The sequence below is a fragment of the Apaloderma vittatum genome, unplaced genomic scaffold (assembly GCF_000703405.1).
Source record: "Apaloderma vittatum isolate BGI_N311 unplaced genomic scaffold, ASM70340v1 scaffold21783, whole genome shotgun sequence".
NCBI classification, from domain to species: domain Eukaryota; kingdom Metazoa; phylum Chordata; class Aves; order Trogoniformes; family Trogonidae; genus Apaloderma; species Apaloderma vittatum.
The window spans coordinates 21,671-34,484 of record NW_009710087.1 but is presented as its reverse complement, the minus strand read 5'-3'; the positions used below and the strand labels follow the sequence as shown (position 1 = coordinate 34,484).

Sequence of the window (12,814 nt, the reverse complement as noted above, 5' to 3'; positions counted from 1 at the left end):
TTGAGGGCCTGTGGTGCCGTGTGCACTGTGTAGGGGTGAGCTGGGCATGTAAAACCTAAAATGAAGGGATAGTTGGCAACTTGGCATGATGCTACCAAGTGAAAGTCTCCCTTAATGTACTTAAAACTGCATTTTAGTTTTCTGAGCACTGAAAGCTCAAACTGTTACCGTCAGCATTTCTTGTGCAGCTTCAGTTTGCATGTGGATTTGATTTTTAATAGGTTTCTCATTGTCACTGTCCATTTCCTTTTGTTTAAGTATATCTTGTCATTTTATTCCTTAGCTCTGCTAGTAACCGAATAATTGGTGCTAAGGATCATGCCTCTATCCAGATAAATATTTCTGAGGTAAGTTTCCTAATACAAATATGTGATAAGAGAGCTACGCTTTTAACCTTTTGATAGAAGTTAAGAAATAAAATGGTGATTTGTATTGATTTGGTAGTGTGCATTTAGTTTTCTTTCTGTAACCACTTAATGCACGTAGGCTACAGTTAAACTCCTTTTACCAAGCCTAATTTTTCCCTTTGTGTTTATTGGTATTCATCTTGCAAGAATTCTGTGAACACAGTGTTCCTAGGGCTTGTGAGCTCTATAGCTTAATTTATGTCTTCTTTAAAGGAAGACCACAAGGCTACATTCCCATATTTTTAAACAACTGAGTCCCTTGTGTTATGCCTGACTAAAGAAATAATTTTTAAAAAATCTCTGTTTGTGATTTCCTGTAAATGTTAAGGCAGGTGCTGTTCTTACTCACTGTGTTCCATTCAGGCATCCCTATTTCTTGATTTCAAAGCATCAGAGATTAGCAGAACTCGGAAGCAAAGCCATATGGTGTTGCAGGGTTCACTATACTGTTTAATTTAGTTATTTAGTCTTCTCAGTCTTCTGTTAAAAGTTCTCAGCAACAGGAGGAAGTGAGAAAATTTGTGTCTCAACTTTGGCGGTTTTTGATGTATGTAACAAGACTATCTGCCTTTTCACTTCAATTTCCCGTAATAATTAAAAGAAACATGAAAAAGCAAAGGCAGTAAAATCCACAAGTAAACTTTACGTTTAACTTTACTATTTTTTCCAAACTCATTTTCTTTTAGCTGCCATGTTTGTATTCTGTTCTTGGTACGCTGTACTGGAAATTTTATAGCAGCGCTGTGTAATTATAAATTTCATGTGAACAGATACTTTGTATTTGCCTTTCTAACTACCGTATTTGCTTGAGTTTTTGCAGTTTGCAAAAAAACAATTGCAGTATTTAACAAGTCATTTTTATCTTTGAGTGCTTGGCAAGCATGATGTAAGAGCATAAAATCTTGTAGGAATCTGTATGGAGTAACTGGCCTGCAATTACAGGTTGACAAGGTAACAGGCAGAGTGAACGGCCAGTTCAAAACCTACGCCATTTGTGGACCAATTCGTAGAATGGTGAGTACTTTCCTGACCTACAAAATCACTGTGCTTCCTTTTGTATTTATTAGGAATTTTTTAGATTTGCATTTGGCCTCAAAAACACGATGTGCCTTCAGCTTATGCTAGAGGAAGAGCTTTTGTGGGGAGTGAAGATGTGAACAACTTCACTTGCAAGAATTAGTTTTTTCTAAGTAATGCAAATGGGTTTTTTTCTCTTTTAAAAATGTACCAAGCTACTAGTATCTGGCTTTTATCCATTGTTTGTAATTATTAGAGATGGTATTACCACAACTTAACTTTGTTGGAACGTGCTGTTAAGCTTTTTAGAGTTCATCTGAAGTCTGCTGGCCCAGAAATTTACTAATCCCCCTACAAGCTGGCAGAAAAAGATGAATTTGTTAACGCAAGTGAATATTTTAGAAATTAAAGCTACTTCTTATCCTAAAGGGTAACAGAATTCAGCAGCTTGTTTTGAAAATGTGAATCTGTGCATATAAAATGTGGGGGTCTAGAAGGTGTTCGGCATTTCACTGCCAGTGTTAAATGCTGCAGCTGCCTCTCTTTTTAATGTGTAGCAGCAGTTATTTGATCGCTTCAGAATCATCTTTTTTTCGCTTTTGTGTTTTAAAGGGTGAATCAGATGACTCCATTCTGCGCCTGGCAAAAAATGATGGAATTGTTTCCAAGTATGTGTGTTTATCTTACCTCCCTAACTCTTGGAGGGGAAAGGGATTTCCAGGATGAAAATGTATACATTGTATTTATAGGATGATGACACAGTTTGTCAGAAATATTTACTTGAGCTGTTGAAGCAAAACTAGTTTGTAACAATGTTTGTTTTGTTTTCTTCTAGGAACTTTTAACTGAGGAAACTCCGGTATGGAACATCTGATGTAAAATAAACAGTTCAAACCTGTATTGTGCTGTGTCTTTTGTTCAAGTCCTAAACATCGGTGGATTTATTATAGCTAGTCTTAAAAGACTTGGATATGTGTGTCTTTAAAAGATATACAGATAACTTCTTGCAACAAATCAGCTTGTAAAGCAGTGACAGAGATGAACATCAAGAATTTCCACCTCTTTGCAATCATCTTTCTTTTTCAGATTTAATAAGTTTTGCAGTTGTAGCTCAGCTGCTGCTTTTTTTTTTTTTTTTTGATCTGTAATGGAATATTTTGCAATAGAGCAATCTAATTTAGCTTGCTGCTTTTTCCCTGGAAAAACCGAGGAAATTCTTTTGGTTATGCCATCAAGGTTTGTTGGTTTTTCTGTTGATAGAGGCTCAAAATACTGTTTTGCCATTGACACGTTCTTGAAGTAAATTACTAAAATTGGAATTCATGGAAAACAGTCTTACTAGAAATATTTCTTGGCATATCAAGTTTTTCCTTGAAAAATTTAAAGAGCAATAGCTGAGTATTTGTTAATATTTTAATAAATTACTTAATAGCCTATTTATGGCTAGATAGACTGTCTGCCTCCTGCTGCGTTTGGCTTCCGTAGCCATCTGAGGAGAATGGAGGGAGGGTTTGAACAACAATGTATCTGCTGGCATCGCTTCTCTTCTGCCTGTCAGTTCGCTGCTTCTGGCTCATGTTCATCACTCTGGCATAACACCATTGTAACGTAGTTTGAAAGAGCTGCTTCAAGATTTTACGGGTTACAAATCCAGTGGGTAGTTTTAATATGAACCAGTTGGTTTTCTGCTAATGGAAAACTTCTGAAGCAGTTGGTGCGAAACGAAGGTACTCGTTGGCTAGACGACACATTTCTGATCTACTTGGCTGTAATTTCTCCAGGACTTTAAAATGCTGATAGCTCTTCTAGTGGTATTTTGTGTTTTGCAGGAGGGTCACAAGAAAAGGCGATTTCCTTTCTTCCAGGTGCTGCTTTATTTGTCAGTTGGTGCTTATCCCGTGAATTCAATCTCATCTATGGTTTGAGTAGTTTTAAAACACGCTGGTGTGATGTGACTAATGCTGAAACTTCCCGTTTTCAGCCACGTCTTACTGATTTTGTGTTGTGCACAACTGCACACAGGCTGTCTGTCAGATCCTTTGTTCTGATCTGCACATTCTTGAGAATTGGAGAGGTTATTTCCAGATTGCTCCCTGCTCGCTCCTCTGTGACCATCCATAGGACGGCATTTGCAGTTGTCCTTACTCAAACCTCTGCTGAGGTCTTCAGGTTTTCTCAGGTGATAGAAACCGTTGCGATACTTTCCTGTTTATGCTGTGAGCTGTCTCCACGTGGCTTATTTCTGACTTTTTTTGTAAGTTGCTGGGGCTCCATGTGGGTGTGGGAAGCAAAAGCCTCCAGCTTCTCTCCGGAGAGCCTGTTGTCAGGCTGCTGACACCTCTGAACTAAGGAGGAGCATAGCTGGACTACCCAAATGTAGTATCTTTCTCCTTATCTATATTTTTCTTGCTTCTCGGGAGTATCAAAATACAGCGTATTTCTTTGGAAGATGGTGTCTCGACACCAAGGGCATGTATTGAACCTAGACATAGCAAATGAGACCATGTTGATGTGTAATTGCAGTACAATATTTAGGGGGGGGTGTTATCTGAATCAGTTTAGGGTTTTTTCCAAATCATTAACGACTTCAAGTGTAAGCTGCTGTATAAACACAATGTATGTAACCAAACTGTTGTTTCTGGGGTAATTTCAGCACAGGAGAGAATTGTCAGGCTATTACTCCTTCCTAGCATAGCTACAAACTAAAACATCTTTGGTTACACATTCTGTCTTCCCACTGATAACGCTTGAATTTACTAGTCCTCCTACAAGCTGATAGAACTTTTAAAAAGATAAACTTCTGGATGTTTCAACTAAGGAAACTCAGCTAAAAAGGCTAAAAAAGGGCTTCCTGTTGAGTTCATGTTGAACTTAATAACAGAAAGCGCATGAGAGATACCTATTAAATACTATAAGCAGAAGGAGAAAAATGAACCCACGCTTTATTTTGAGCTACTTCTGACGTTGAGGTCAACCATGAGAGACACATTTTTTTAAAAAAAAATAAAATAAAAAAAATGCAGGGAGTCTGTTAGTTGTGCTTCTCCTGGAAATAATTCATTTTTCCAGCAGATAAATCTCTGAAAACACTTTCTGGAAAGACAAATACAGTTTCCAAACTGGAGAGATTTTGACTTGGCTTCTGGCCAATCCTCGTTATTTTTCTTTTACACAATAAAAGGAGATAAGTTTTAATTGGACTTGATGGTTTTTTCTGACATATCTTAAATTGGCTACTTCTGCCTCAGCATTAGGGTAGGACTTTAAATATAAACCAGTAACTGTTTACTGCTGATAAATGCCTGGTTTACCAAAGAGTTTAAATATTGTTGACTTGCTTCTAATCCTCTGGGACTCTGTTCATCCATGTAGATCTCGGTGGAATTTCTCCATAAGGCAAAGCGAACTGACAGCTTAAAAGCTCAAAATGAGCTTGAGTTCTCTCAGATGTCTTTTTAAGCAATAGAACTCCGTCAGCATACAGCAAATTTACCCTTCTGTATCCATTAAGTATTTTAAGAATTATGTTGTAATTTAAAGCTTTGCTTTGTAATACTGTTCGTTGCCGTCTGTATTGCAGAATTTTAAACAATTGAAACAAATTGCTTTTTCATTCATTTCATGTCAAATAAGCTTATGAAGTGTTACAGTCTCATCCTAAAGCCAACTTCAGCTGGAAATGGGTTCGTGCTGTGGTACAGGCTTCCTGAAGTTCACACTGTCTTCAGCAGTGACACTGCGTAGCACGTGAGGTCCCAGAAAAATTTCTGCAGATTCCTGACGAGGGAGAACATGTGTCCCTTTAAAAATCAATTTTGAGTTGCATTTTCTGGTATTGTGATGTTAAAATGCTCTTTGTTTTCCTGGGACAGGAATAGTTCAAATCTTCTAGAGCCATGAAAGGGAATGAACTGTACTTGTACTGTACAGGATGGACAGAGTTGTCCTTACATGGTTACATTGCACCGAGTCGTGAAATTCTTTTCTGTTACTTACAAGGACTTGGCAGTGGCATCCTAAAGACATCTGACTTAACCGGGGCTATTTTAGTGTCTTTTGGCCAAAAATTTGCTGCTCAAAAGCCTATCTACTTCTTTAAACACCTGGGGTTTTTTAGTAGGAGTTTGTAGATGCCTCATAATACAAATTTTTCTTTTAAGCCTTGACATACTTTTAATGAACTACCTGGTGTTGCAAAGCTGCTTTAGTCAGTCTCAGCTGAGATGATCAGAGGTCCAGGCTTAGAAGACTTGGCTGCATCAGAATCCACAGCGTTGATAACATCGCCCTTGCTTGCAAGGTGCCAGATGGGAATAACGCTGCCAAGGCTGGGAGAAGACGAGGCAACGCACTCGCCTGGCGTCACAGAAAGGAGCAATTTGACTCAGAAAAGGAATGAAAGAGGCCAAGAGTGCCTTTTGCCTTCACATGTGTCTATTACTGCCGCTCTCTGCTTCCTGGCAGCTCCCAAGGAGCGTGTGGAGCCAAGGGTGTCTCACTAGTGCTCCCTATAGAAAAGAAACTGGGACAAGTTGTGAGGGGTAAGTTTTATCTTCCTAGAGCACGCCGTGGTGCTGGAGGCTTCTGAAAGCCCACCTAGGGGACCGAGAGATTTTGTGCTAGATTTGGCAGCAATTTTTCAGTTGGACGTTAAGGAGAGCTGTCTACTCCCACCTCTTGGTTTGTTCAGTTACTGTCGCTCTTTGTGATTTTTTATTTTTTTTTTCCACTTCACCCATTTTTCCCATTCTCAGAGTTTTTCCCAGCTGTGCCCCAACGCTGCTGAGGGGCTCAGCCCTGCCCTTACAGAGCCCCTCCTGCCAAATCCTGGGCACCCACACCTGGCACCATTTTCACCCCGATCAAAAGGTAGTTAAAACAAAAACCTCTGGTGCTAAAAATGGTGACGGTCTTCAGCAAAGGCTCATTTTTGTGTCATGCTTCTCCCCTGACAGATCTCCACCCCCTGGATGGGGACAGCTCTCCAGAAGTGAGGTATGGCCATCCCACAGACAGCTGATTAAAACGCAGATCTTGGGAGCCCCAGAGCTGTACGTACGTTATCAGTGAACCCAAGGCAAGTGTTCTTTGGAGAGGGGAGATGTTCTTCTTCCTTGGGGGGGCAGGCCGGGCTCGCTGGTTGTCGGTTGGGGAATTACTGCAGGGAAAGGAGAAGTCCCACTTTGCATTGCAATGAGCTGATTGTAAGTTGGGTGCTAGGAGTCACCACATAAAGCCATTGCTTGCCTGGCTCTAAATACAATTATCTTTCCATGTTTTCATAGGACACCAGAGTCCTGAAAAGCACTTTGATCCATCTATCAAGGCATACCAAAAGGTGATGTACTGGTGCCCTAATGGGAAGCTGCTCAGCCTATCACCGGCCCTCCTGAGTTGCAGTGCCTGTCAGGTGAGCGAGTTTGAGCAAAAATGCTAAGATATCGCATGTTTTATTTCACAAAACAATGTTTTTATGAAGCATTTAGCACAACTCTGGATGGGTTGCTCATCGAGCTGGGAAATGCGATAGCTCGTGCTCTAGGCAAAGTGTTTTGAATGTCTGAGGCTGAATAAAAATAGCACTTCAAAATAAATTGGGTAGTGCCCTGGGGAGGAGGCAGGGATCATTGCTTGCAGCTTGTCCCTGGTTCATTCAGGTCTTTCGTCTATAAGGGCTAGAAAAGCTGGGGGTTTAATTCTCCCTTTGACTGGTTTGAGGCTAAAAGAAAGGGATTTACACGCCTGATTTCTGTTCTGGCTGATGGAGCCGTGCTTGCAGCAAAGTCCCTCCGCATTCCTGGGAAAATGGGGTCATTTGTGCCGGATCGCTCAGCCAAGCACACGAGCTGGATCAGTGACTGTACAGCCCACAAGCCAGCTGTGCTGAGGAAGTAATGACATTAAAAAGTTGACACTGCAGTTCAGTTCAGTGTCTGCTAAGGGGTCACTTTTGCTGCTGTCCTGTGTCTGCTCTCAAGAGCCTGGAGCCATCATCGCAGAGCTCAGTACATTAGCTGATAATCTCAAATTTGGAAGAGTTTCCAGTCAGGCTGACCAAAAGCTGAGGATCTAAGACTGCCTGTACCCAAAAATAAGTAAATAAAAGGCAGCTAATCCCAGATGGCACTGATTAAATTGTGAACTACAAAAAGCAGATTAAGGAAGCAGCTTTCAGGCTGCAAAGTATATTACCTGAGAGGGAGCTTGATCATTGTAGCACAGAGCTCACATTTCTGGAAAGCCAGCACATCTTGACACAACATTGCCTTTGGAGAGCCTGCAGCCTCCTGCAGAAGATAACGGCACCAAGCTGTGCATCTTCTATCACAGAGGGAACTGGTGTCTCAGCAGTCGCCTTCTTGCCGAGTGACACAAGTGTTATCACATTAGGCACAAACCATTTCAGGGTAAAGGGAGACAATTTTACAAGATTTTTCTGACCTTCTCTCACATGCTGCACTGGTCTAGGGAACAGGATGCTTTGCAGGTGCGGGATAGGTGGCAGCGTCAGGCCCCAGAGGCAGATTTTTTTTATTTTCCAAAATGTATTGCTTGTTACGTATCTCTGTGGCTTTCCTTTTTCAGGCTGGTTTGAGACTATGCTGATAGCAGAGTGAATCCTTGCGTCAGTTGGAATCAGAGCTGAGTCACTGCCCTAAGTCTTAATTCCCTGAAAACTTTAAATATTCGGGAAAGTCTCATACGTGTATTTTTGTAACAGCTTTCCATGCGGTTATGTCAAAATCTCAAACTATGTTTAAAAAAAAGGAAAGAAAAAAAAAAGTGCTGTTTGTTTCTGCTAAGCAGAGAGCTGTTCCTGGCGTGATTCCCAAGAAGTGTGTATCGCAGGCATTCAGAAAAACTGGAGCACTGGGGCCAAGGCTCAGGAGACCCAGTTTCTACTTCTGACAGTGATGTTTGTTTTGAGCAAGACCTGTTGACTGCTACATCCCGTGCTAGAATTTACCCATCTCGAAAATGAATGTGATTAAAAAAGTTAGGAAGCTTTGAAATGCTCTGAGGAGCCCTTAGAAAATGCAGTGTGAGGCAGCAGAGCTCTTTAAATAATGAGGAATATATTCTTTAAAGAAGAACTGCAGTAAACTCGGTAGAGTTGAATCAGAGGCAGGTGTCCTAATTTACTGTTTTAACTCCTGGCTTTACCCTCTATGCAGCAGGGAAATTTTACACCACCAGTTTTGCGGATATACACGTAAAATAACCCAGACATCCTTTTTTCTCTCTTTGAATCCAATACTGTTTATGGGGGTAGGACCCTTTCAGCATTTTTTCTTTCTTTAGCGGGTGGATAATGAGAGGCAGGGGCATATCAGAGTCGACTGCTGGAAAAAGCGACTCCGATTTACAACGCTCTGCAGCTTGAGATAACGCCTCTGGTATTTGGAGACTGTGAAATGTAAAAAGCAATGCTCACAGGGAGCCTGTCCTCCGTCACCCGTTTCTTGCATCAGTAGTTGGGACCCACAAGTCATGAACAGCACAAAGGACTGACCATTGCACAACCCACGGCTACTCCGAGGCTTAGCGGCTGGGTTTGCCCCTACCACTGTGGCCCAGGCTAAAGGCTTCTTGGATCTCTGAGGTCAACGGAGCCTTTAATGCAAATTCACAGAATCCCATCAAACTTAGATTCCCATCCTCATGAATTTGCAAGGATAAAGCTACACCGAGCACTCCAGAGCTGGGAACAGCAACCAAGAGAAACTCCAAAAAAGGGAGGTGGTGACTGATTGTAGCTCCAGATAGTGGTTGTTATCAGAGAAGCTCATAAATCCACCCAATTTAAACAGAGTGTCAGACAGCATCCCGTTCTGCATTGTGTGTCGCCTCGAGGGATCTCCAGCTGCTTGTTCTGATCAATGACTCCCATTCTACCTTTCTGGTTCCCAGAAGTCACTGCTTCCTGGAAAATGTTGGTGGGGGTGCTGGTTCTGAGTGTCTGTGTGGCCTTAGGGCGAAGGAGCACAACGTTTAACTGTTCCAATAAACAGACCCAAACTACTGTTTGGCTGTCACTCGGGTGGCTAGGAAATGCACTGCAGAGTGAAAAAACGTGTATTGGCTAAACCAAGATGCCAGACGTATGGAGATTGTTTAAACGTTGACGTTGGGATATGATTTTCTAATCTGAAGTGTCTGTTGGAAGACGAAAAGCCTCCGTTAGGATGCAGTGCCGGTGTCTCTCCTTGAAGCACGAGCGCACAGGTAGCATCACCTTCTCTGCGTCACTGCCACCCTTTGGGGATCATCACTGCAGTTGCAGAGCTACCCTGTGCCATGGCAAACGAAGGTAGACCTTTGGGAAACAGAAATTCCATTTACTGTTTGGAAAAACATCTTGCAGCTTCGTTACGGAAAACTATGGATTTGCTGTTAAGGAGTGATGTAGATGTGAGAAGGTGAAGATCCCTGGCAAGCGGTTGGTTCCAAGTACAGTATTAGGCTGACTCTCATTTGCTCCCAGTGATTTCTCAACAACTCCTCCCTGCTACATGGAGAAAAAAAAAATTGTATTGTGGTCAGCCACCCCTTTTAGGGATCTGCTACAACAATTATTAGGAGTCATGACCTTCCTGTTATTCTAGCAACCCTTTTAGGGGAAAATTGTGGATTTATCTGAACCACATTTTGTCTCTTCCAGCAGTCAGTTCTATAGTTTCCAATGTGCCAAAAAGTACGAAAGGGGATTTTTCCTCCACTCTCATGACTCTTGAATGACCTAGCAGAACAAGGACTAGATGACAAAGTGACCTCATAAAATTCTCTTTTAGGAAAACACCGTGTCATACGTTTCTGGGATGCGCTGTCCAGAACAGGATGCTGGGAAGAACACTGACATTTTGGATGAGCCTATAAAACAAGACTCTGAACTCACCACATAAAGTGGAGAGAGAGGTATGAACCTGTGGGACTTAGTGTCAGTCAAGCAGAATCACCAAATGTCTGTGGCAGCCTGCAGTATAAGTGGGAATATGGAAAGGGCAAAGTTGTTTCTTCTGCCACACGAAAGTGTTCAGCATCTTGGCTGCCTTCACTAACAGCCTGGCTGCTTCGAGGGAAGACCCAACCGTCTGATTCCCATTGTAGTGAAATTTCAGAAGCCATTTTATTTGTTCCAGTTGGCTTTAATTGAACATCTGGATTAATAACAGGGAGATTCCCAAGACTGGCATCAGAGTTGGGAAGGAAAAGGAGTCATTTTGGAGTCCTTCCTTAATCTTTGTCAGACACGTCGGTGTTATTTAATTGACTGTTAAATCCAAATCACATGAGCACCCTCCCTGGGTGTAATCTGTGATAAATTGCCCAGTACACGTCAGAGGCACATTCTGATCTCCAGCCTTTGCAAGACTGAGTGTGCCCTGTGATTACAGCTGATTTTTGGAGAGGGAACAAGGGAGGAATGGATCTTATTTCAGTTTAAATTGATTTTAAAAGACAATTGATTCCAAATTTGGACAAAGATACCATTCTCTACTTCGGTTGAGGTCTTTGTAGATGTATTTTTTCCATGCTTTTCAGCAAAGGCTTATGTGGTCCAGTTCTTGTCAGATGAAGCCAGCCTTTAGGGGAGAGCAACCAGACAATTGCAGAAGGTCCCATCTCACAGACGGGCTAGGCTGGGCTTAGGTAGGAGCTGGTTATCTGTTGGAAGGAGCCTGCATACAGTCAGACCCCTAGGATCAGAAAATAGAACTTGAAGGTGGAAATAGTAACTAGATGTGAAGAAGGAACTGAGCAGATAAGAAGAGGATGAGAAGGAGGACTTGTAAGTCTTCAAGAAAACCCCTCTTGTACTACAATCATCTAATATTTCCCTATTTGATTGTGGTCATTCTCCCCTCTCACGCTGTCTTGGGGTTTCTGAGAGCAACTAGAGCCAGAAAGATCGACCAGCGTCAGAGCAAGGTGCTGCCATCCCTGAGGAGCACAGATGCTTGCCTGGGGTGAGCGTGCAGGGGACAGCAAGTGACTTCTGGGATGCTCCTGATTGCACTGGCACTGTGTTCCCCGGAGCCTGGGAACTGGGAAGGTGGCAGCATCTGTGAGCTGTGCACCAGAAAGGTCTCTGGTCTCAGACCTCCGTGCTTAGAAACGGGGCAGAATTTTTTGGCTCATAGATGCAGATTTCCATCTCACTGCAAAGCCATTTACATTTAGACCCAGCTGAGAGGGCAGACTTAGCTTTGCTCAGACAGTTTCCATTTACGGATTCCTCACCTGATGTTTTCTTAACTCTCAGGGCAGCAGCAGAAGAGCAGAGGACTCTGCCAGCCCCGGCGAAGTGGTGGTGTCCAGCAGCAGCCTAGAAGATTGCTGGGATCAAAGGCAAGAAACCAACGTTCTGCAGCAGGCGAGGAGCAGCCCCGTGGGAAACAGCTTGCACCACAGACACGTCCAGGTAGGACACGAGTGGCTGCACACATGAGCCAGATGCTGGCAACACCACCTGGCAAATCACGGTCTGGAGTGACTGTCCCAGGGGTCAGGCATCTGTCTCCCTCCTGGAACGCAGGGCTTGTGCTGAGCCCCGCTCCAGGGGTGCTGTTTCCCCTGTGATTTTAAAGCCGTGGCACTGAGGGGAAGGGCAGCTTGTGTTGTGGCGGGCTCAGGGATCCCAGCCCCGGCTGAGTCGCTGCAACGTGCCCTGTCTCAGATGCTTGTTCCCAGACGTGCAGCCCATGTCCAGCCCAGCAGCAGCTGGGACAGGGACCCATGTCCCACCACACTCACTGCACGTCCTTTGGCGTGGCCTTACTGGTAACACCCTGTTCCCTCAGGGCAGGCACATCTCGGGACATATCGTTTCATCCAAATACTATTTCCCTCCCCGGTCCCGAATCACCACCAGGTTAATATCGGTGCCCGTGTGTCAGTACCAAAGGAATGCTTAATAATATCCCTTTTTCTCCCAGCTCCTTCTAAATCCAAAAGCAATTTGTACTTCCTTATGACCTCAAAGGCAGTACAAAACAAATGTATCAACATGAAAGTAAGCACTGGAATCAGTAAAATCCAAGCTTTTTTTTTAAAAAAAAATAAAAATAACAGGACCCTGAAGGCAGAGAAACTGAGAAAGGAAGAGCAAATAAAAAGAAATGCTATGTATGTTCTGGCTAAGAGCCAATGGCCCTCTGGGCCAGGTTTGGATAAAATAGGGTTTAATTTCGGGTGTGAGAAACTGCTAGAGTCAATCTGCAGCAAACAAAGGCCAATTCACAAAGGGACATAGGCCATGCATGGAGGAGGAGAGGGCAGCCTGCCAGTTCTGCCAGCTCCTGTGATTTTATCATGTCTTGCAATATCAGATGTTTTACTTGCAGCTTCCTTTTCTGCTTGCATTTTCTTAAAAACTGCATTTCTACTCA

At 42.9% G+C, this 12,814-nt stretch overlaps 1 protein-coding gene across 1 annotated transcript; it reads left to right on the top strand.

Moving 5' to 3' along the window:
- Nucleotides 1-283: 283 nt before the first annotated feature.
- LOC104272245 (40S ribosomal protein S21-like) lies at nucleotides 284-2,298 on the top strand (the record flags this gene model as incomplete). Its single annotated transcript, XM_009867187.1, is given in 5 exon segments — nucleotides 284-347; nucleotides 1,350-1,421; nucleotides 2,037-2,073; nucleotides 2,076-2,092; nucleotides 2,260-2,298. Coding segments are annotated over 5 exon segments (229 nt in total), but the record flags the coding sequence as incomplete, so codon positions are not given.
- Between the last annotated feature and the right edge of the window lie 10,516 nt (nucleotides 2,299-12,814).